Source organism: Pituophis catenifer, unplaced genomic scaffold (assembly GCF_029215685.1).
Source record: "Pituophis catenifer annectens isolate HBS135680 unplaced genomic scaffold, rPitCat1.0.hap2 SCAF_2, whole genome shotgun sequence".
Lineage (NCBI taxonomy): Eukaryota > Metazoa > Chordata > Lepidosauria > Squamata > Colubridae > Pituophis > Pituophis catenifer.
In genome coordinates this window covers 133,089,228-133,114,329 of record NW_027256882.1, presented here as the reverse complement: position 1 = coordinate 133,114,329, position 25,102 = coordinate 133,089,228, and the positions used below count along the sequence as shown (strand labels likewise).

The 25,102-nt window shown below is 40.5% G+C and overlaps 1 protein-coding gene across 1 annotated transcript in view; it reads right to left on the bottom strand.

Moving 5' to 3' along the window:
* The window catches only part of CASKIN2 (CASK interacting protein 2), a 109,106-nt gene that overhangs the window by 14,522 nt on the left and 69,482 nt on the right, over positions 1-25,102 (bottom strand). Inside the window, exons 3-15 of the mRNA XM_070937568.1 lie at positions 21,487-21,538; positions 15,612-15,709; positions 14,698-14,843; positions 13,267-13,362; positions 11,010-11,140; positions 9,943-10,051; positions 9,115-9,223; positions 8,659-8,753; positions 7,326-7,443; positions 4,945-5,139; positions 3,849-3,967; positions 2,035-2,113; positions 838-920 (exon numbers count right to left, since the gene is read on the bottom strand). Of these exons, the coding sequence (XP_070793669.1) occupies positions 838-920; positions 2,035-2,113; positions 3,849-3,967; positions 4,945-5,139; positions 7,326-7,443; positions 8,659-8,753; positions 9,115-9,223; positions 9,943-10,051; positions 11,010-11,140; positions 13,267-13,362; positions 14,698-14,843; positions 15,612-15,709; positions 21,487-21,538 (1,430 nt within the window). The remainder of the gene's footprint in view (positions 1-837; positions 921-2,034; positions 2,114-3,848; positions 3,968-4,944; positions 5,140-7,325; positions 7,444-8,658; positions 8,754-9,114; positions 9,224-9,942; positions 10,052-11,009; positions 11,141-13,266; positions 13,363-14,697; positions 14,844-15,611; positions 15,710-21,486; positions 21,539-25,102) is intronic.

Below are 25,102 nucleotides of genomic sequence, written 5' to 3'. Positions count from 1 at the left end.
AAGTGCAATTTAATAGTTTCAAATTTACTGATTTATTTCCAGCTATTAATAATATGGTTTCTTGGAAAGATCTTAGCAAATCTAAGGAGTAATTTTATTATGTAATTCCTTTGTTTACCACTGCACTCAATATAAATGTTATTAGCAACGTTTTCTTGGAAAGAACGATCTCTGCCATTGTACAACTCTTTATAGTAGCCATAGAAACACCTGCTGCCCTAGGCATTCTACTTGCTGTATTCTGATGTTGTTGTTGTTTGTTGCAAAGTCGTGTCTGACCCATCGCAACCCCATGAACAACTTTCCTCCAGGCCTTCCTGTCCTCTACCATCCCCTGGAGACTATTTAAGCTCACGCCGACTGCTTCAGTGACTCCATCCAGCCACCTCATTCTCTGTCGTCCCCTCCTTCTTTTGCCCTCAATTGTTCCCAGCATTAAACTCTTTTCTAGTGAGTCCTTCCTTCTCATTAAGTGGCCAAAGTATTTCAGTTTCATCTTCATCTAGTCTGATAGCAATACCATAAAAAGAGACCTTGCCAGGGAAGGTTTCTAGACCAATTAGATCACTAATACAGCATGCCTCTTTGCCAACACAATTCCAGAAAAGATGAAACACACAGTAGTCTTAACATACAGTACTTGCAGCCCTAGCATTGCATTTGTTGTTCCTCTACCTTGCACTACCATATTACTCCCCTGCATCCTTTCAATTCTTCTGTCCATTTTCCAATTCCAGGCAAGAAGTGGCACCAAATGATTTTTAAGGAATCTTGAGGAACATCTGATATCAACATTTCTAAAGGTTGTCTGTTCTTTGAACAAAGAAATGACAATACCTTCCCTTCCAGGAGCTGCTCTGGGCGTAGATATTGGTGGGAGAAGATCCTGTCATTGGAGAAATTCTGATGCATTTGTGTCCCTGCAAAGAATCAAAGCAAAAATCAGAGCAGGCCACGGAGCCTTGGAAGAATCAACGCAGGACACAGTCACACAAAAAGGCCCGTTGCTACATAACATTTGTTTGTTTGAATAGGGCATGGGAGTTGAAGTCCACAAGTCTTAAAGTTGCCAAGGTTGGAGACCCCTGGAATAGGGCATGGAAGAGAATTAAAAATCCTTTCACTGTGATGATGGCACTTTCTGCATTTACACCCATGGAATTCACAAATAGGGAATGTACATTTTATTTACATTTCTGTCCTGTAGATTTTTAATTTAAAAACCCATCTTTTCTCAAAAGCTACCAGCAGCTTCTTGGGGGAATAGGGGAGTACAATCGAACAGTATACTCAATTTCATTTTAAACAATGTATTGTTTTAAAGTCAATTCTCACATGCTCTTGAATTTCAATTTTCCATTGCTCATACCAAAGACATTCAGGCATAGATTTTCATGAACATCTGGAGCAGCCTTCTGCACCATACCTTTCAGAAGTGTGGGGTTTCTCCTGTCATAGTTTCTAGCCAATATGGCCAATGGGAAATCTGGGAGTTGTAATCCAACTCATTTAGAGGTTATCAAGCTGGGAAAAGCTGTTGTATAAAAGCAGCATTTGACACTGCGGGGCAAATAACAAGAGCTCTGCTCTAAGTCTATGTAGTAGACATATTTTCCAAAGCACCTGAAGGCAGGACAAGAAACAAAGGATGGAAACAAATCCAAGGAGAGAATCAACCTAGAACTAAGGAGAAATTTCCTGACAGTTAGAACAATTAATCAGTGGAATGACTTTCCTCCAGAAGTTGTAAATACTCCAACACTGGAAGTTTTTAAGAAGAGATTGGACAACTATTTGTCTGAAATGGTATAGGGTTTCCTGCCTGAGCAGGGGGTTGGACCTCCAATAACTCTGCTACTCTGTTCAGAAATTAATAGCACAGCCTCCCCGCCATTCAAGCATGCCAACCCAGCTGAACATTCACCTCGTGCAAAGCTTGTATTTGTTGCTATTAGGAAAGAGGCTCTGTTTCCCCTTTCCACCTCTGTGACATCTATTCCTCTTGTCTCAAGATGACAACACATCTCCACTTACCCAAGGAGCTGGTTTGACCATTGTGAGAATTTGAACTCAGGACATGTTGCTGCAGATCCTCCCCACCAGGCAAAAGTGGCTGCAGACACAAGAGTGAAGAGAGCCCTCAGTCATCACTTTCCCAAACATAGGATTTTTTTTCTCATACTCAAAAGATTTTGCATATAGCATCAGCAAAAGCATACTTACAATTGGGCAATGAATTGGCTGTTCTTTTAACTTCCCCCCTGCAGATCAGCAACACTGATCTATGGAAGTTCTATATCATTTTCAAAGCCCAGGTGGGAAAAGAAAGGGAATGGGAATGCAAACCATCGTCAATTCATCCCCAAAGACGAAGACTGCTGTCTCCTCATACCCAGTTTGTTACATCAGAACAAAACACAGCACTGCTTTATGTAAAGGGACCGTATGGTTATTTCTTGGGAATTTTGTCAGAGACAGTGCCCCTGTCCTTTTAAATGGCTGCCAGAGAACACCCCATTACATCTCTAAATAATAAAGAATATCCTTCCCCAACCAGCTGCCTTCTGAAATATTCAGATTATAACTCTTGGACTTTCCAAGCAATTGCTATCTGAAGATGAGAAGAAACATAGTACCAAGTATTATTATATTCCCCATAGTGGGGAATAATTTAATTGTGGAGGACCTGGAACCTGAACAGAAATATAGCCTCTAGGGAAAGAACTACAATCATCTCTGTCACTCAACAGTGCTTAAATCAAATTCAGAGCTCTTATGCCTGACAAAGATCTTAAAGAAAACTGCAGCTCAATCTTTTGTTAAATGAGAAAATACTCCTACATCTCACCTAGCTTGGCCATAAAAAGCACATTATCTCTCACAATTGATTTCTTTTTAGTCATAACCATCTTGCTATTCACCCATTAGCAAATCATGAATTTCAGCATCCAAGTGAGTTTTAAGCAGCTTATATCTCACTTGGGGCTTCCAAGTGAGATATAAGCTCCTTAAAACGAGAATGGCTTAAAGGCAATATCACCTGAGTGGAAGTACATCACAATGTCATGGTCTGGTCCCCAGAGGCCTGCTAATATCAGGACCAGGACCAGGAAGAAGCATTCAAGAATGGATCCTGTGCTGAGAGAGTCACCGGACCAAGGGTCCCTCAGCTGGCTTTCTGCCTAAGGACTAGAATTCACGGCCTCCTGGTTTTTAGCATGGCGCCTTAATCATTACACCAAACTGGCTCTCCTGATGGCATATAATCATTCCATAAAAGGTTGCTGGAAATTTGGCAAATATGGCAATGAAGATTACCATGAATTCCATTCTTAAAGTAGTCAAGGCCTTTCCTTTATTTATTTTTTATTTATTTATAATTAAATTTATATACCGCCCTACTCCCGAAGGACTCAGGGTGGTGAACAGCCAGAAAGTAAAATATACATAATACAAACATTAAAAACACTTTAAAATACATTAAATACATTGGCCAAATTTAAAACACCCCAATTATAAAACCAATTTTAAAACAATTAAAAAGGGAGGTTAGACCAGCCTGCTGGAATAAAAATGTTTTGAGGGCGCGGCGGAAAGTGCGCAGATCTGGGATCCTCCGTATCTCCGGGGGGAGCTCGTTCCAAATGGAACGAGACATGTGGCTTCACATGTCTTTGAATTCTGTTATGCTGCTGCTGTGTTGGATGCTTTCTGCTTGTGAATCTGATGAATTTATCACTTTGAAATCAACTTCAGCCAGATAAGCCCTGGTTTTGTGTGAATATGAGCTGAAGATCACAGAACAAAAGATTCTCATGCTTTTGCACAAAAAAATACTATTTCCTTACCTTCACATTCTCAATGAGGATTCCCATGAATTGTCCATTGGTACCCTCAGTACTTTGACCGCTACCAGCACTTCGGATACTGCCAATACTGCCTTCGCTGCCCACACTGTTTCTATCACCTGCTGGACAGGAGGGGAGACATTTCAAATGGCATTTTGCGGAGAGGAAACGGAGGGTTTTCTTCCATAAGAAAGAAAATGTTAGGTGAAAGAAAGCAATTGATAGCAGACAGTTTCACAGCCCTGCAAGCTTTGTCACGGAGCACAAAATTAAAACCCCAGTTTCTAATTAGAATTAGAAGCCCCAGTTTTCAGGGAGAGATTAGTCGGCAAGCAATGAAGGACTTTAGCTATGTGACACTTTCCTTACATCAGCCTCCACTTATTCCGATTTTGACTCTAAATCCACCATACCAGGTTATTTGAGGGAAGATGGAATAATGAACAAGCAGGTAAGTAGAGCAAACATGCTTGGCTCTGCTGAATTTGAGGGAATGCCAAACTTGCACGTGCAGATGGAAAGAGAGAAAAGTGTGTCACTCTATTAGATGTGTGTGGTAGACGTGGCTGGCATAGCCATCAGAATTCTGCCCTGAGAAGTAAAACTGCCCTTAAAAATAAAAGGAAGAAGAAGCAAATAAATGTACCTTTAGTGGGGTTACCAGATAGGGTTGGAAGTGTCCACAGATGTCTACTACAAATGTAGCAGCATAGTGTTGTAGTGCAAGAATGGGCACAATGTATTCCTGCAATGGTTGCTGAACTGCAACCCTCAGCAACTCTTGCCATTGGCTAAGGTAGCATTCAGCAGTATTTGGAGCACAAAGGCATACATTATCCATCTTTTGAACAAAGGCATAGGCAAGAACGAGGCCCCAACAGTGCTATGCATGCACACGTACATCAGTCAAGAACAAGTGGGTATGCGTGAGTGAGGACATGTCTCCAAAGCTAAATACTCCAGTGATAAATATCATGAACCAGACATCTCCCTTCTCCTTGCTGCTTTTCTCCCTGGACTGTGCTCTCCTATGCTGCAATCAGGCAGCCCGACTGCTAGGAAGGCTTGCCCAGCCCAGCTCAACTATACCCCTGACCTGGGCTCTCAGGTGCTGGAACAGTCCTAGTCAGGGTGAGGTGGCCCCAACCTGTAGGGAGGCTGAGGGGTGCCTGTGGCGGAGAGGCGTCGGTATGTAGTTGTAGCCCACCAGGAGGGGTGGCTGTGGTAACCTGCAGTCCCTTTACATGGCTCTGGCACTGATGTGTGGACACCATGCGGGAAAGAGTCAGGCCTGCATGTAGAGACAAAACATGCATGTCAGAACAGAGCGCATGTAAAGGTAAGGCAGTGGACTGGGTGTCTGCATGGCTGATTTTTCCCAGTGGGACACATTGTGCAGGACTACACCGCATGGACCAAGGGGCTGTTTAAGAGGGCAACTTTGGTACTCATGGAATACATATGTTCGTCTAAAGGTTTAAAGTGGATTATTTATTCATTACCTAGCATTTCCAGAATGCTTCTTTAACAAATTGTTTCAGCACCATATAATGGATATTAACCGAATCAGGATCCTTGTACAGGTAGCCCTTGACCTATGGCCATTTGTTCAGCGACTGCAAGATTACAGTGCTGCTGAATGAATGGTGGTTATGACAGGTCCTCGGAATTGCGGCCATCTCAGCACTCCTGTGGTCATGTGATCGTGATCTGGGCACTAGGCAAATGGTTTGCACTTATGATTGGTTGCAGTGCCCTGCCATCACATGATTGTCATTTGCAACCTTCCCTGCTGACTTCCCCAGACAGTCAGTGGGGAAACCAGCAGGAAAGGTTGCAAGTTGTTGAGGTAAATCTCCCCCACTTGTGCATCTTCCTCTGGCTCCTGTCTCTGTACCAGCCACTCATACAATCTGTACACCTTTCCGGATTTGTGCCATGCCTTCACGCACCCTCCCCAACCCATGTTGCATCCCACATACCTTTCCTGGCCCATCCCCATCCCTGTGTACCCTCCTTGACATGCACCATGCCTCTTGTGCATACTCCCTAACCCATGTTCACATACCCACCCTGATCCCAACTGCACCCCCCCCATAACCTGTCCCCAAACCCCTGCATATCCTCCCCATCCTGTACAGTTCTTGGGCACCCTTCTTGATCTGTACTGCACTCCCACATACATTCTCTGATCTACACCCCCACACATCCTTTCTGGTGCATGCCGTCCCCCTATCCACTCTTAGCAGCCTGCATCACACCCTTCCTGCCCTGTGTCTCTTGCATACCCCTTCTATACTCTCCCTGACCCATGCTGCACTTTTGTGCACCCTCCCCAATCCTCACCACCTTTCACACAGTGTCTCACACCTACTCCAACACTTGCCATACCTCTCCTACAAACCTGTGCACCCCTCACAAAAATAAGAGATTTTGCAGGGTTTTGCATTTAAAACCTCCAACCATTTTTTCTATTAGAAGCAATAATACAATAATAGAATTTATATCATTTATTTTTTTAATAATTGTCTCCAAACTTTAATTTCTTAAGAACATGGAACAAGTTTAAAATATGAGTATTTTACTTCACTAGGTATTCATAAACATTGGACATCAATAACATCCATCTTTAGATTGAAGATAATTAGATATTTGCAACCAGTCTAAAACAACATGAGTGGATGAGGCAAATAGCTAAATTACCTTTAAGATTGTATTTGCATCTCTGCAAGTTTCCTTTTGATAAATGATAAGTTTGTATTTATCTCTGGATAATGCCATATTCCATTGTTTGGGAGATTTTGATGGGTGTCTTTTATCAGTCCCAAACTGTTGTGCAACTATTTCAACTTTCTTATTTTATTGGACTCTCAATGTTAAAAAAAGTAAAAGGGATGAAAAATACAGGACAAGTACAAGTGGAATATATGAAGCAAAATGACTAACAATATAAGCTTTGTAGGGTTTCATGGAAATACAGTAAATTGAAGTCTTAAATATCTGGAAGACATCAAGTTCTCTATCATTTTATTATGTATGTATGTATGAATGTATGTATGTATGTATGTATGTATGTATGTATTAAACTTATATGATCACTGATCTCACATGAAGTGACTCTGTTGAAGGCATTAATGAGCCTTTTCATATTGAAAAGGTGGTAAGAGATGGAGGTTGGAAGGAAGGGAAGGAGGGTGAGTTTCATATAAAGTGTATGCTGAACTTGTCCTGAATAACTATAGCTTTCAATTAGCAACTAAAGGCACAGCAGGTATTGCCATGAGTAACTATGATTGGAATAGGAGGCTATGAGATTTTCTTAAAAAAAAAACAAAGGAGTTGACGAACCCATGAAAAAAATAGGGTAAAAGGGATGTCCTGGAACACGGAATCACAAATGTCTCCAGCTTTTTCCTCCACCCACCAATCACATCATTGGACTCTCATGAAACTTTCCCTTTATAAACCTGGGCCAACCTGTCCGCTTGCTGATTACTTCTACAATGGATGGAGGAAAATAGCCAACTCGGTCAGTGCCTTTCTGAGCATCATGGATATGGCCCTTCCACCGTCCATCTGCATGCTGCTCCAGGACCTGGCCAAACAAAAGAAAAGAATTCACATCAGCAGGTTGAAAAGGCCAAAAGGGTCATTAAGTCTTAATTTCCTGCTCCTGTAAACTGGATTTTCTAAGAGCTGGCATGTTGCATAGTGCCTGTGCTATCTGATGGATATAAGCATGAATCTATGTTGTTCAAAGCTAACCTTTGCTATGAACTTGCTAACCATTTCCCTGTTTGTCTCCACTTATAAAATGGGAGTAAGTGCAGGTAGTCCTCTACTTACAACGGTTCATTTAGTGACCATTCAAAGTTACAACAGCACTGAAAAAGGTGACTTATGATTGTTTTTCAAACTTATGACCATTACAGCATTCCCATGATCACATGATCAACGCTTGGCAACCGACTCATATTTAGGACAGTGGCAGTGTCTCAGGGTTATGTGATCCCCTTTTGCGACCTTTTGACAAGCAAAGTCAATGAGGAAGCCAGATTCACTTAACATCTGTGTTACTAACTTAACGACTGCAGTGATTCATTTAACAACTGTGGCAAGAAAGATCATAAAATGGGGCAAAACTCACTTAATAACTGTCTCACTTAGCAATAGAAATTTTGGGCTCAATTGTGTTCGTAAGTCGAGGACTACCTGTATAGTGGTCTAGAACTGTAGGAAAGTTGTAAGAATTAAAATGAAGTAACGTGTGTGTGTGAGATTCTTTTATTTTATTTTTAGATCATTCATGCATTCTTAACACTTAAAAGAAATAGTAAATAAAAATAGAATAAGGTGGAATAAAAACTAAAGAAATGCTTTATTAGGATTAGTCACTTGTGTTTTGATCTAAAGGCTAAACATTTCCTTTAAAAAAAACTGGAAGGTAAGCTTGTTACATGAATTTTATACTTGCACCTAAAACTGAGATTTGTCATTTGTACCTCTGCAAAAGTTGTGCCACACACAAAATGCTACACTACGAAGTCTATTATTTAATGAACCTTTCTTTTTGTACATTCTTCTTAAAAGCCCCTTGTTGGCATCTAAACACACTGCCAACTGAGATCCAAATATAATAATACTTCTCCCCATTTTTTAGGACAAGTCAAAGCTGCATTTGTTCTTAATAATAGTGAAGCCCCTCCATGAAAAAAATAAGACACATAACAAAGTGATGAGGGAACACTTCAGGGGAGAGTGATAGCTATTAGCCATGTAAGATCTTACATGACTTCCATCAATTTCTCACCGTGATGACATCCCCAGCACGGATGTTAAGAGCTGTTGGATCGTGGAGATTCCAGAAATCCTTTAAAGCACGGACCTTCAGGATTCCTGATGCCTCTGATGACAGGTGATAAATAGAGAGAGAGAGAGAGAAAGAAGGAAACAGAGGAAGCAGAAATGGATAAAAACATGTCAAGGAACGGGAAGATGATACTGTTACTTACAAAACAGGTAATTTCTCCTGTTTCCCACAGCTGGCAAACTCTTCAAGCAACCAGCATACTCTTTCCACCCTCAACTTTCTTACTTAGCTTAAGATTCAGAGTCAGCAGCGGGGTTGAAAAACCCTCATGTCTTCATTACTCCCACTCTCACCAAGAGACTTCCAACCCAAGTCCTTTCATGCTGGCCATTTAGATTGCAGCAGACGACCCTCTCCCTTCAGGATCTGTGGGGATTAGTTTTTCAGCTTGCTCACCTCGTAGGAGCTGCTTGATGTCCTTACTGGCATGTGAAGTGGTGAACTGGTTCACAATATCCAAGGCTGTCTGGTTGTAGGTGTTGCGAATGTTGACATCAATGCCCCCCTAACAGAGAAAAGATTAAATGGATTGAGGAGGAAGATTAAAAAGACTATAGAAAGAGAGTCTCTGCAAGATAGAGAATTTTTTTTTTCTTGAGGTAGGGAACTGTGGAGTCCTTGGTGCTCTTTGAGCTTGTTTTGCTGGCAGACATTTCATTACCCAAGTAGGTAATGACATCAGTGCATGGTTGATATTATCTAGTCAGGTAATAAAATATCTGCAAGTAAAAAGACAAGCTCATAGTACACTAAGGACCTAATAGTTCAACCCTGAGCTACAGATACCAACTGGTAGGGAACTGTGTTCTGATCTAGCCCTCATAGTTTCATCACTGACTTAACTAAACCCAAGAGTATGTATTGGTTAGATAACCTTGACTAGACAATGTCCAGTATTGCTTAGATAACAGTGGTTAGATATTGATTCTGACACTTCAGAACTTTTTAAAAAGTTCCCTATTATTGGCAATTATTTTTTTCTCTCACTGGTCCCAAACCCCAGAATATGTACATTCATACAGCAGCTGTAGGAAATGGAGTTATATATGTAAGCTGGTATATGCACAAAGGATTTATCCGCATGAGGAAGAATTGTACTTCATACGATTTGCCAGATGCTGTGTTGGTTTATTCAGGAGAGCGTCTTATGCCTATCTGCTCATGGTCATCACTAACCCAGCTTTATGGTGTACTTGTTGTGTGCAAACTGCTTCTTTATCTCACCTGCAACAGTAGGCGCACCACTTCTGTCTTGCCATACAATGCCGCTTCATGCAAGGCAGTGCCTGTTTTTGTCTGCCTGTTGATCTCAATTCCAGCTTTCAGGAGTTGTCTGGGTGGATCGAAAATAAATAAACAATGAGCACCAGCAGACTAAAAAATGATCAGCCTGATTTTAGGTCAATCTAGGAAGTGTTAACAAAACCCTGCTCTCTGCTCTGAGCCAGCTGGGGGTCTGGATGAAAACAGGAGATCACAGATGAATTCAAGAAATTCAATTTGGAGGAAGCCTTTGAACTACAAGAAAAATATACAATGGATGTGTATGCCATACAGTAATATGTTTTAATTTATGCCATAGTTAGGCTCAGACTTGAATGATGGTAACTCAGTGGTTGCTACAACTGAAAAATCCAAAATACACTTAATTGCTATAGTCTAGACTATATGACAGAGAGAATTGGCACAGTTCAAAACCAGCCCAGATTGAGGTTACTAGGAATAAATTACAATTTGAAAAGGTAAGTGTAAACTGTAAGTACACAAAATTACTTAGTACTTTCATTGGCCAGAGTGCAGAGCTGCAAAAAGAGAACTGTTTAGGATAAGATTTAGGAATTGGAAACACATTGATAGTCCTCCCAGCTCTTTAGCCTCTACAGTATTTTATTAGCCCTTTGGAACAATGCAACATCACAATACAGCATTCTTTTAAGGATACTGGAGAAAGGAACGGTGCCCTCTATTGGCAGATATATTTTGCTAAAACATGATTTGCTGCCACCTCCCTTCCCCTAAATAATGACCAACAGCATACTATTCTGTTAAGACTACTGCCTTTCCCCCAAGGGTGAAATTCAAAATTTTTCCCTACAGGTTCTGTGGGCGTGGCTTGGTGGGGGTGGCAGGGGAAGGATATTGCAAAATCTCCATTCCTACCCCACTCTGGGGCCAGTCAGAGGTGGTATTTGCTGGTTCTCCGAACTACTCAAAATTTCTGCTACCAGTTCTCCAGAACCTGCTGGATTTCACTCCCGTTTTCCCCCTCTCGGAAATGTTTAGAAAATTACCTGATAATCTCCTTGTGCCCATTCTTGGCTGCCAGGTGTAGAGGTGTAGTGTAGTTGGGGTCACTTGTGTCTTTGAATTGTCCCTCAAGTAAAGCCACACACATATGGCTGTTTAGAAGCAACTGGGCTACCTAAAATGAACATGGAATGATACAATGAATAAAATACAATAGACAGCCTATCTGGCCAATGATAATTCATTGACAAGGCCATCTATTCCTTCCCAATTTGAGATCTGGTTGCTCTGCACTCTGATGGCACTCCAGAGTCTCTTGTTGAATATTTGGCGGTAGGGGGGATACATTCTGGGGATCTGCCAGTTTTCCCATCTTTTTTCCTCCTCTTGGTTTCTTGTATTGTTTCCATATTTATATTTTCCAATCAATTTTTATTAAATGATTTTTAATGAAGTAAAAACAATGCATATTTTTTAAAAAAAAGGATGTAAAGAAAAGTAAAGGAAAAATTATAAATTAATAAAAAAGAAATGAAAGAAAAAAAGGCAATAAAGAAAAAAAGATATAACAATGTGGTTTCCTACCTTCCTTACAACAATTACAAATGTATTTATATTGTATCCTTTCTTTCTAAGATTACTCTTGCTCCAAACTGTTTCGCCCCACTCATGATCATTCTGTTTTTTCTATTTAGATAACGAAATATTTTTGAAATGATGACCCAACACAGCCTGGGTTTTCTAGTCCTTTTTTTAATGGTTATTTTTAATGTGACCATAATTCAAATAAAGAGATAGCTTCTGCCCTTCTGACCTCCAAGGAAGGCAAGTGCTTCGGAGCAGCCATTCCTCCCATTCCAGCAGCCCTGAGAAAGAAAGTGTTGTACATCTGCTTTGCTTCCAAGTCCTTAAAGAGGCCAAATTCTTTAAAGCCTTTTAGGAACTGGGTCATCCAACTCTGTTATTATCAGCCACTCGGTTCTCTTTTTCTAGACTCCACCTGCCCATGTCCTTCAGCCCTTCAACCACAGGTCCTGTAATCCTTATAGAAGATGCTCCTACCCAAAAATGCTTCCGCAAGGATGCAGTTTTCATGCGAGGTGGATTAGTTTTTAACACTGATTAGAGTTTGGTTTATATCTCACTATATTGAGGAACTCAAATGTATTTATAGTTTGGCATGTTCTACAAATCCAGGAAACTGGGTTAATTAGCAAATCTGGGCTACCCATGGGTAGAGTATCATGAAAACACAAGCCAAGCTAAAGGTTATGCTTAGAGCAGTTTACTAAATGAGAAATGATTTCAACTTCAAGTTTGGTTTTGACCTGTCTTTGGCTAGAAGTAATCCCTACAACACCATCACAAATTGTAGTTCATGTGCAGAGATCTTGAGTATATTATTTTATGTCAGGTTCATCATGGTATTTATTCTGTATTTATGTTACTAAAGCTGATGTTCAAAACACTTCCTGATTAATCATGAAAACAATATGCCACTCCCTCAGTTTCTTTGGTGCGATCCCTTAGATTAATGTTCCCCCACCCCACCCCAACTTAGGGTTTATTTATATTTCCTGTTCTTTTCTTTAGCTTGGAGGAAACTTCCCATCCCCAGGAATTCCAAGAAGCTTCTGCACCTGTCCTAAATATGGGAGCCAGGAATCTATAGCCAGCTCCCAATTGGGTCAGGATGGAATGCTTGGCCTTCTATCCCAGCTGGCTTTGCTTCTGACTTCATAGCCTGAGAGGATTATTAGGCTCCAGGCATTTGTGGTTTTGTGTGGGAACTCTCAAGAGAAAACACTGATTGCTTTGGAACTGTAGTGGAAAAAGACATCCGGGGGAAGGATGCTGTATTATGTCCCACTAGTCATAGCAAGGCCTGACCCAAACTGCTGCCTGCCCAAAGTTTTTCAACCTCAGCAACTTTGAAGATATGCTGACTTCAACTCTCAGAATTTTCCAGCCAGCAAGAATTCTGGAAGGTGAAGTCCATATATCTTAAAGTTGCAAAGGTTGAGAAACACTGCTTTAGTGTATTGACATACACTTGGTTACCACAGAAAACTATAGGGCAAGGGTTGAAACTCAGTGCGATAAGGAAAACAATGTACGATAGTTGATTTAAGGCTAGCTTAAGAAGCTTCACGGGACAGGACAAGACAGAACAGGATGGAATTATATGGTATGCTTGACTGCTTTTCGTGCACCAGAATGCTTTTCAATAGGCAGTGGATATGAAGGGGTAATCTTTTTTCTGACTTGTTTGCTTTGTAATACAAGGGTGATTCTGCTTACCTTCAGCCTCCCAAACTCACAAGCCAAGTCCAAGGGGGTTTTCTTAGCCTTATTTATAAGACACGGGTTGGATTGGTGCTGAAGCAACATCTCTGACTGCAGGCAAACATGTAAGAACATGAAAGGAAGTCAGTGAATCTGGAGAAAGTGACAGCATATTTCCCAGTGACACAACTCATTTCCCTGTGATGCATATTCAAAGCCTTTATACAGGAAAAGCCTTATTTGGAACTGACAATAAAACACAGCTATATATGGATCATAATGGGCCTGTAATTTGCTTTTCCAGCTCCTCCTAGTTAAATCTCAGACCAAGAAACTCAGAAAGTTCTCTAGTCTTTTTTAGCCACTTTAAAATTCTTCTCTAAATCAATCTGGTGGAAAGTAAACATCCTCTCAGGGACTTTTATTTGTATTCTCACCCTCTCAACACTGTGTTCGATTCAGACAGTGAAAATCACTGGAAAGTTTTCCCACTGGACAAGGAGAAAGGATGTGTTTTCTAAATTCACAAGCTCGTAAGAGTTCTAAGTATAATGCTTGGTATGCAAATAATCTCTGATTCTATCTTTAAAAAATTGTAAATAAAATGCTTGTTCTCATTTGTGTGCAGTGCAAGTCCTGATGAGAGCTTGAAAACCAAGAGAAATATGACAGAACTTTGGAGCTATTCCTAGAAAAGCTTTAATGTTATAAATAACCAACGCAGGGAATTTTTTGGATGATAGTGATGGCATGTATAATTTTTTTTTCACCAGAGCAAAATATATACAACTCCGCTGAATTTATTTCAGAATGCATTGCCTTGCAAAACTATGCTACCTATGAGACCAAATGTTTTTTATCATCTTTCTTCCTTTTTGTTTCCTGACAAAATCTGTATAAATGCTATCTTGGCACTGATTGCAGTTTACTTTCATTCTACTATTTAGAAGGATGTTTTATACCAAAGCACTATAATAACTTTGCTATGCAATTTTCACTTGAGGGGGGGTGTCATATGAATATACAAGAAATACGAGGTTAAGAGGACAAAATGTTTTGGATTTATTTTTGAAAAGACAAACTTAGAATTTTTTCATCAGTGAGGTTTGAACTTGTGTGCGTGTGTGTGTGTACACACACATGCACACACACACACACACACATATTCTTCATCTGGTAGAATATGCTTTACGGGAAGTGGGGTGATTGAATTGTATTTTAGTTTTTATTTCCTCAGAGAACCAGTTGATTATACACAATTGATGTTTTATTTCAGGATAGTATTGTATAAGATGCATAAGAAATCATGTGTTGTTTGTCTTTACAGAAGTACATCAGCAAATTTGCTTTTCCATACATAATTTTAGAATGAGGGTTTGACTTATCACACAGAGTTACGAGAACCTCTTTTATCTTTTGCTTCCTCCATCATAATTCCTCACTTACCACTTCATAGTGGCCATACTGGGCAGACAGGTGCAGTGGGACTTGTCCATCCAATGATGCCATATTGACTGAAGCAGATGCCCGTAGCAGGAGGCGCACTGGCTCCACCTTCCCTTGCCAGGCAGCATAGTGTAAAGGGCGCATTCCTGTAGAGACAAATATCAGAAAGGAAAAGACAGAGATAAGCCACCTAATGTGGAAACTATAGAGGCCCATCTGGGGAATGTAGATATAAGAAATTAAACTTTAAAAAAAAACACCATACAGGTAGTCCTTGACTTAAAAGCATAATTGGAGTCAGAATTTCTGTTGCTAAGCAAGGCGGTTAAGTGAGTTGGGTCCAATTTGATGACCTTTTCTTTTTGCCAGAGATGTTAAGCAAATCACTACAGTTGTTAATTGAATCCAACTTCCCCCATTGACGTGCTTGTCGGAAACTAGCTGGGAAGGTCGCAAATGATGATCATGTGATCCTGGGACACTGCAACTATTGTAAATACAAGCATGCAAATTTTGATCACATGACTGTGGGGATGCTACAACAGTGGTAAGTGTGAGAACTGGTCCCTTTTTTTAAACACTGATATACCTTTGAAGGGTTGCTAAATGAACGGTTCTAAGTTGTGGACTATCTTTACTAGATCTTTGGATCTTAACCATGAGTTAGGGCTGGTCCAATAAGCAGACAATCTGTACTGGGGCAAAAGATGGGGTACAGCAATCTTCTGTTCTTGTTCCAAAATATTACTCAAAATATCACTTCCCTGGAAGCAATGTTGTTCGCAAATGACACTTTTCATTAGTGAGATGAGAGTGATTCCCCCACATTGGCTCCAGCTACAGAGAACATTTGAGACAATCTTTCTCCTTTTTGATCATGCATGGGGAGAAGTCAGAATAGGCAAATGCCTTACCATTTGTGTCCTTAATATCCACAATGGCTTGTGCCTCCAGCAGCAGGGAGATAAGCTCCAGGCTTCCAACCAAGGCTGCATGGTGCAAAGCTGAAAACCTGAAACCAAGAAAAGAAAAAGAATAGGATGACCTGATGGGGCAAGCCTCAGTGGTTCCTTAACATACAGCCTGACCCACCCTGGCTCAGGCATGTTCCCTGTTAGGAGATATGTTGAGAACTCAAAACTACTAAGAGTGACCCCACAAGAAATGTAACTCCTTTTAGGCACACGATCCACCCTGGCATGATTCCTCTCTGCACATCTTCTTGATGGTTATACCGTTTTTAATGATGATTCTAGTCCTCCATATAGATATGGGAGTAATATAGAAGATTTGAAAGTCTGCTCTGTACAGTACAGTATAAACACTGGAAAAGAATCAAGTTCAAACTCTTATTCAGCTTTGTAGCTATCTAGCTACCTTTAGGCTGGCCACTATTCTTCAGATGAATCTATTTTATAGAATTGTTATGAGAAACAGGGGGGGCTTTATGGGACCACTATTAATTTTCCCAATATGATGTATTCCAGATGTGGTTGACCGTAACTTTCAACAAATTTAGTTGCTATGATGGCTGGAAAGTGGTACTTCATCGTATACTTCCGTATTTCTGGAACATATTAATTTGGGAAAGCTATTGAGGTTATTACAGTGTCTTGGCAAATAGAGAGATTCCGAAATCACAGACTTCGCTTACAGTAAGAGACTCTGGTAAGCTCTTTTCTTTGTGGAGGTGTTGCCATTTACACTGTTTCAGCATTGACCAAACAAGCCCAGAATGCTTAATGACACATTTCTTTTTCGGGCATTGTCCTGTTAATGTTCCCCAAACTTTTTCGTTTTCCTTTGAAGACCTTGTTATACATAAACTCTTGCACATGGGAAAGTCTGCTGCCATGGTTCTGCAGGACACAAACAATCCCCTCTTGGCTGTAATAAATAGAGGACTTTGAGCAAGCTGCTAAGATGTGACTTGATGCCTGCATTTTGGTACTCTCTTTGCTTAGGAAAACAAGGATGGACATACCTTAGCACTAACTGACTAAAATGATAAAAGCTACAATCTGAGCCATATATAGTCTTAGAAGTGGACTCTTCTAAAGGTCTAGCTTTGGCAGAAGAGGAAGAAGAGATTCAGTAACTGCCATGCACGAGGATGTTCAGCAAGTATTATATTTTTAATCGTTATCCCATCTGAAAAGGACTAAAATGCCTGCCTCAAACCAGCCTCGCAGCTCATAAAGGCACAAGGGATTTTTTGCTCATCAAAATATGCACGGATTTTTCATTTCTCTAATAAAAAAAAAAAGAATACAAGCAGTCTTGTAGGAAGATTAAGCCATCAAATGAGTTACTTCTTATAGTGGTGTGTATGTGTGTTCAGAGTAGCACCCAAAAGGTCATACAGAAAAGCTAATGCTGGCCTTGGGACAACTGACCAGCTGTCTCTCAGTAGGGGGAGCATCTCCCCTCCCCCTCCCCCTTGCCTCCCTGGACTTGTCCTGCTTATGGCCGTCTCTTTCCCAGCACCACTTTCCTATTGCCAGAGTGTGTGAGGCCACTGAGGATGAATAGATCTTGTGTTTGGGGTTTGTGAAAGAGGCTTGTTTATCCAGACCCCTCCTCCCCCACTGACTCCCGCCTTCCCCTTGCTTCGTGCCGATTTCATTCATCAGAAAGGATGGAGGGTAGCTCAGGACCCACGGGAACCCAGCCTCTGCAGCAATGGTGCCTCGGATCACAACAGTGTTATCCCGGGCAGAAGTGAAAAACGTGGAGGATGACTTTAGTAGCAGACTGGTTCAGCCTTCTGGCACTGTTCAATAGCGATGGGCATCCATCGCAGATTGGAAGCAGTTGTGTCTTTTGGCCTCCTGTAGGAGCCTGTCTGAGAGGATTTAATAGCAGCCATTAACGCAAGGAATACCAACACCACTAGTCCCCCTGTGCACGATGACAGTCTCCGTCAGGGAGGTCTTTTCTTAGCCAGAAGCAGCCAGCAAGCAGTCACCTCATGCTGAGCTTCTGCTGCAGGCCTGGAGGCTCCAATTATCCCCACGGTAACCTCTCAATGGGAAGGAGAGCTCTCACAGCCAGGAAGACTGGCCAGAGCATCTGAAAGAGCCCTGTGCCCAATCCAAGGGGCAGGCCCAAAGAGCTAGGAAGAATAGCCACCGAGAGCTGTATTGGCATTGCCTAGCAGGAGTTGATAACCTGTGGTAGTCCCAGGGAGGTTGTGGCAGTCTGCCACTTCTGCTGAAATTCTCAGTGTTACTGAAACAACCAATAAAAGGACACTTTCTGTCCCTTTGGTCCATCAAGCGACTCTGAAGTATCCATTCAGCCCTAAATCGAGACACAACTGAGATTGGGCAATCGCCTCACACCACCAATGTTATCTGACAAATGGAGCAGTGATAGCACGAATGCAGAGATGCCCCATCTCATCACTGCTAGATCCCATGATGTATCTTGGAGAAGAGCCGTGGGACAATGTTGAGAAAATTGCCTGAACCATGAACAATAACCCACCAGAAGGCTTAACATTATCCAGGCTGACTTGTGTCCAGATCTTTCCTCATATTAGAATTGGCATCAGTGAACCTGAAGCAAGTGGTTTGGCTAAAACCACCTAATGATAACCTGACAAAGTGAGATTATAATCAACGTCTTCTTGACGTGTAGCTATCTATGTCTCTTAACTATGAAACCCCATGAAACCATGGTAAAAGCTGAAACACATGGTTCTAACTCCCATAGCATTTATTTGTTTTCAATTCTTGGAGTGTAGTATAATACAACATTTAGTCTACAGAAAGCAAGGAAACACTAGAGAACAGCTGCTGTTGACAAGAGAAGGATGTAATCAATGGTTTAAGATACAAGAGCTCAACAATGAATTAATTCTTAGAATCATTAAAGAAATGTTAGCTTTTAAGGTTTGTTAAATAGTTAGATGATTAAACTCTGCACTAATAAATACATCAAATGTGTTATAAATTGATACAAACGTAAACTTTACCAAACACAGAAGCATTATGAATTTCAAAATTTATGAGTTTCTAGAACATTTATTTCATCTTATAAAAGTGAAGTCCTGGCAAATTCCTGGTGGCAAAATAATTTATAAAAGCTACATTAAAAATTTATTTCCTGCATTCCAAACATAAATTTATTATGTATTTATGTATATTTGATATGGGTGTGTATGAATGGTTCTTCTCATGTCAACTGCACCATTTCCATTTCCATCATTCTGTAAGTTTGTATCTGGCATATAAGGAATAAAAGTATCAAGAAGTAATAATGCCCTTGTTGATAGTACAAGTTCTTTGCCCACAACTAGAATTTCTCCCCACCACCACCACATGGGGTATCTACAGATCCCCTTTTTCTGAAAGAATGTTGGAAGAGATACACTCATAAACCAACTTTCAACTCAGCATGTTTGTGAACAACTGACAGAAAAGTGTGTCAAAAGAAATTATTCTGACCTGCTCCTGGGCTCTATAAGATCTCTTGCTGTGTGCCACCTTAGGCTCTAAAATTCTTTATTTAAACTTAAAATTTAACTCAGTTTTAGTGAATTCAAGCTTTTGGGGTAATCTTACATTGAATTGTTAAATTATGTTGACTACTTAATGCCATATTTTACTACTTTATATGGCAAAATGCTTATGAAAAGACCACTATCAGTACTACTATTAATCTCTAGTGCAGGGGTCCCCAACAGTAGTGGGCCATGGCTCATTCAAAACTGGGCTGCAGGAAAGATGGACAAGCATGCGCACATGAAGCTCTGCTCACATCAGTGGAGCTTCGCACAGTAGGACAAGCACCCTCCATTCGTGTGAGTGGAACTTCACGTGTGAGCGCAAGTGTTTGCTGTTCACAAGATGGAGCTTTGCACACAAGTGCAAGCACCCTCCGCTCACGCACAAAACTCCATTCACATGAGTGGATGGCATACGCATCTGCCACTCCCACAAATGGAGCTGAGGGTGCACTTGTTCGCCTACCACTCATATGCCTACCCCACCGCCAGGCCGGGCTGCCAAGCTAGAAAAGTTGGAGATTGCTGCTCTAGTGGATAGGATTGCAACACTAGTACATTCCAATTTGAATATCTCCTATGGTCCATTCAAGACTCATCTATGATTTTTATGACCGTTCCTCAAAATTTTTATGACTTTTCCTCAGAATTTTTCACCTCGTCTCTTTGTCAGCATGCAATCTCTAGCAGGGCTATCTCAAGACATTTTTCTGCCTAAGATGAAGCAACAAACTTTTCCAATCAATGTGTAAAGTAAACAAAGTCAAATTATTTTGACAAATGAGGCAGAAATAGCTCAAGCACATCCCTCTATTCCTAGCAATATTCCCAATAACAAAACAGAAGTCTAAGTTTTTTGCCTTCGCTTACTCCCTCACATAGGTTCCTCCTTCTACCTAATAGGAGGCCTGGGCCTAATATCTAGGTTGAGCGTCTGACTAGTTTATTTGTTCTGTATTTTATTTGTGCCAAGTCCCCACAATTCATTGTGGAAGGGAATATTTGGAAAATTTCCATCACATTTCTTCATACACACATTTATCTTAGACTGCATCTAGCTCAAAATCCGAGTTATTCCTTCTAATTCGAATGCCAAAAGACAAACTGTCACAAAGGCATATTTGCCTCATTCATTTGAAAATTTGTGGGAGTAAGATGCAATCTTCCTGTTAGAACAATTGGTTTGCAAAAATAAAAGGAGGTGGCAACTAGAAAATCATTCTGCTCCACTTAATATCAGGATTGGGAAATAATATTGTACTGGTAATAATATAAATAGATAATGATTGAGGATCATTAGCTACATGTTCATGCATTTAAACAGCTGTGGCGTTAACCTACTGAATTATACATGTATGATATGACCTCAGCCCTTAATCCATTGTACTGTAGCTATTCTGGGAAATTATTGTACTTCTTCAGAAGTGATTTGGGATTTTTTTTTCTTTTCAGGAAGCACAGTGATATTTCTTCAAAGGGTCTGTGGCTGCAGATCCCAAATCTCTCTTGATACAAGCTCACATTTGGCTTTCTCTAATTTGCCAGCCATTTGGGAGTTATAAACTATTACTATACCCGTTTGTAGGACACAAGGACTAAGGATTAAGAATTTGAATGAAGTATCTGCCTGCAGTATTTTAAGGACAGTATTTTAGATTTGCGTTTTGAACTCATAATGTGAAGTGATGGACACAAGGTCATACAGGGAGTCAATGGCAGGCCAAGAGACAAAACATATAGTGTTATCCTTCAGCTTGTAATGGAGAAAGCAATAACTACAAATTCTTCATATGTCCCTAATGAAGAACTGAGTTTCTGCAGGACTGATTCTCCCCTATAATATTTGGTCATCCCACACGCTCCAATTGGGTGGGCACATTTTGTGTCCCCTCCCTGACTCAATGGTGGGACCCAGGAAGCATGGCTTTTCTATTGTGGCAACTGAACTCTGGAGTAATCTCCCCAACATACATTTGTCCCCTACTTTGTTACCTTTAGAAAGACATTAAAAACCTGTGTTGTTCTCAAGTTTTCGGGGTAGGATGATGGGAATTTCCTAGACTGAGAGGTACTGTACGTAAATGGGATTTCTTGGTTGCCTATTACAATCAAGTTTTTATATTTTAATTAAAGTAGCTCATTTTGTTGTGTTTTTAATTTATGATATGCTGGTTAGACCCACAGTTTTCAAATTAGGCAGCCATATATATCTTTTAAAAAACTAAGTAATAAAATTCTATTTAAATCATGAATACTTTCGTCTTTGTTTAATTACATACCCATCCACATCCTGGTAGTTCACATTCAGTCGTTTAGTTGATCCCAAGAGTTCTAGAGGAAGAGAAGAAAAAGAAGGGGTTTGTGTCAGTTTAATATATTGAAGAATTGTGCCATCTGTATGTCTGAATGCAAATTTAGAGACACATTTAGCAATGTTTTTCATGGGAATCTGCAGCACTATGAAGGCTTTACAAGGAAGTATCTTGGCCACAGATATTGTGCTCAGCTCCAAGTCAGAATATTACCAGAAAAGTAATTTTGTGGCAAACTCTTGTTGCCCTCAATGTTGTCTCTAACCATAGTTTAGAATGAATGCACTAATGTTTCTTTGAAAGGAACAGACAGATAATCAAATAATCAGTTAGTATAAAGAAGTATACTCAATGCATACTTTCCCTTCTGCTTTTCTGGTGGCATATATTTAGATGTTTCCTAGCTTTGTCAGGAACAGTTCTGTGGTCATTCTGAAATTATAGTTGCTATCCTAATAGTTAGAAGAACTGATGGTAGTGACAACAGCAAACCTGGTGCTCCAATAGATAAGGGCATGGGGTTCCTGCTTCTACCTGGTAATTGGTCCTTGTCCCAAGCCTGCCAAACTCACCTTGCTGTGCACAGAACAGCACCTGGCCCATAACTTCAGTCTCTTCTTTCTTTCCAATTTCTTTAGCATTGCCTTCTATACTCTGTTCTTTGTGAGTACCAGCTTGGGACTAGCCCCCTTCTTCACTTCACCTTTCCTCAAAACAGTGGCTGCAAATATTCCCCTCTCCAACTGATTACTTCCACAAAACCAACAGACAAAATCCCCCTTTCCCATCAACGTTGGGCACTGGTTCAGTATCTTTGCTTTCCTTCTACCAGAGATGCCTGCATTTATAAAGTGGCATGTCTGGAAAAATGAAAAACTGACATTTATTTTGTTCCCACCTCCCTTCAGTTTTCCTGCTGCCAGGGAAAAGCCCACACATCAGATGGTTGGCATTTTTCCTCCAGAGGGAGAGGTGGTAGATCCAGAGTTTTTAAATAAAGGCATTGTGTTTGCCTGACATTCTATTCACCTTCCTTATTCTCCAAGTACCCCACTTTTTGGTGGCCTACTTTGGGGATAACTCCACAATCGAGAGGCCCCTTCCAGTTTCCAAATGAAGTATGCAACTGAACCAATTATGATGCTCTCTTCCATACACAGAAGACGATGCATTTCCTTTCTTTCACATGATAATGGAGCCATTCAGGAATCTGAATGTAAAACAACAGGGCATCAACAAAAGAAAGTGACATTTATGGGTAGGACATATAAGCAAGAATTATTTTTATCTGTTAACTCTCTTTCTCTCTCTCTCTCTCTCTCTAATTTATTCTCTATTGGTTCACAAATACTTCATCCTGCATTTTTTTTTTCCCTATAGCACCAACTCTACAAGATGGACACTATGTTAGCGAGAAGTTCCCTGGGGATGAATCTAAAAGCTCGGAAGACTAAACCTCTAGTCCCAGTGACTGACCCAGATTGGATTCTACAAGATGGATTGATTTGATGGAGAGTGACCTATCTAAAGTAATCCATTGAGTTTCTATGTCTGAAGGTGGACTTGAACTTGAGTTTCCAGAAATAATTCAGTCCTGTCCACTACATCATTTTAAATACATGTTGATTCACTCTCTGAAAATTAATTCAAAGATTTAGCATGTTTTACTGAATATGTTGGGTTTCTCTGAACAGCTTTTGAAAAATGCAAATTGGTCAACTATTTAGCATGCATGAAGGAATCTTGCAAAGAATACATTGAACTTGCTGTGGGCAATTTTCAGCATTCTTAGCAGGAATGGTTGATTGGATTTGGCCCAATTTGGATACCAATATGAGGGAAGGCCACAGGAAAGTAACCACACTTCCTATGAATGTGGCATATTTTCAGATTCTGTAGTTCAAGATCTGGAGAGGATCTGTGGAAACATGAGGACCATCACCTGCTTGCCTAACCTTCTCAGTAAATTGCAACTGGTCCCATGTTTATGAAAGGTGATTCATGCCTTCTTGGTTAAAGAGTCTGTTCTAAAAAAAAAAATCACGTTCCTGAATTCGGAATATTTTGTAATGCATAAAAAATAGCCAGTTATTTTTCAGCCAGTTTCTTCATAATACAAACTTGTAATATTTGCACATAAAGTTTTGTAATCTTAGTACCTTCATCATCATCTTAAGAGCAAAAAGCACTTACTCAGCATAATGTGATATGGTTAAGACATCAGGGATATAGTGAATTCTAGTCCTACTTTGGCATGAAGCAGCTACCTTGAGCCAGTCACTTTATCTCAACCCTAAGAAGGAGGCAAGGGTAAACCAATTCTAAAAAACCTTGCCAAGAAAACTGCAGGGACTTGTCCATGCAGTTCCCAGGAATTAGACACAATTGAATGGAAGGGGGAAAAAAAGGGATTAACAACCCCAGTCCTACATAGGCAGCTTGTTATCACTGTTGCAATATCATGTTTTAAAATGTAAAAGCCATCACCTAAGTGAGCAAGTTTTCCCATTTTTTTCCAGATCTCAAAGAAAACATAAATACGAGAGCTCCCTAGAATAATCAAACTAATTAGCAAAGCAAAAGCATTAGAACAGAATCCGGTTGATGGGATTTATTTAACGATGGTATCTTCTTTGCAGGTTTGTTCAAGATGGCTGCTTGAACAGGTTTTTTTTCTCTTCTTCTTTTGAATTGCTACAACTTTATAATCACTTGACAACCCTAATTTCTGCAAGCCCTTTGGGCAAACGGGGATTAAAATGGCAATGCCTGTTAAGTAAAAATAAACAGGCAACTTGAGCAGTTGGATTCTTCTGACATTACAGTGATCATAAAGACTCTTCCAGTATCACCAACATTGTCAAGATGCACAGAGGAAAAAAAAAACTTTTACTGGTAAAATGCGAAAGAGAAAATAACAGATGGGCAGGGGGAGGCTCTGCTCTAGGACAGCCTTCCAGCTCTTTCTATTTTCAACCCCATCATTTACAAGGAGCATAGCTGCTTGCAAGGGATTGAGGGAGACAACTGCTTCTTTATTTCTGCCCTAAGAATCTTATTTTTGGTAATTATGACTAACAGCTACCCGAAAGACACTTTAGCTTCACCAAGCTGTTAAGGTTTTCCAATTTAAAAAGCCACATAGGCCAATAGTTGTCATCTCAAACTGCCTGCAGTATTTTCTTTGGTATTTCAAGGGAGAATGTTTCAGGAATAGAGGGTTAGCAACACATAGACATAAATGGGGGTCCAGCCAGAGCAAATAGCAATAGCACTTAGACTTATATACCGCTTCACAGTGCTTTACAGCCCTCTCTAAGCGGTTTACAGAGTCAGCAATTTGCTCCCAAGAATATGGGTCCTCATTTTACCGACCTCGGAAGATGGAAGGCTGAGTCAACCTTGGGCTCACCGGGGCTTGAACTGCCAAACTGCTGGCAGCCGACAGTCAGCAGAAGTAGCCTGCAGTACTGCATTCCAACCACAGTTCCACCACGGCGCAGAATAAGAGAACAATAGAGCTGTGTTTCAATGATGGGGGATAATCAAAGGGACAGCACTATCTGTTGTTACCTGCCATCAA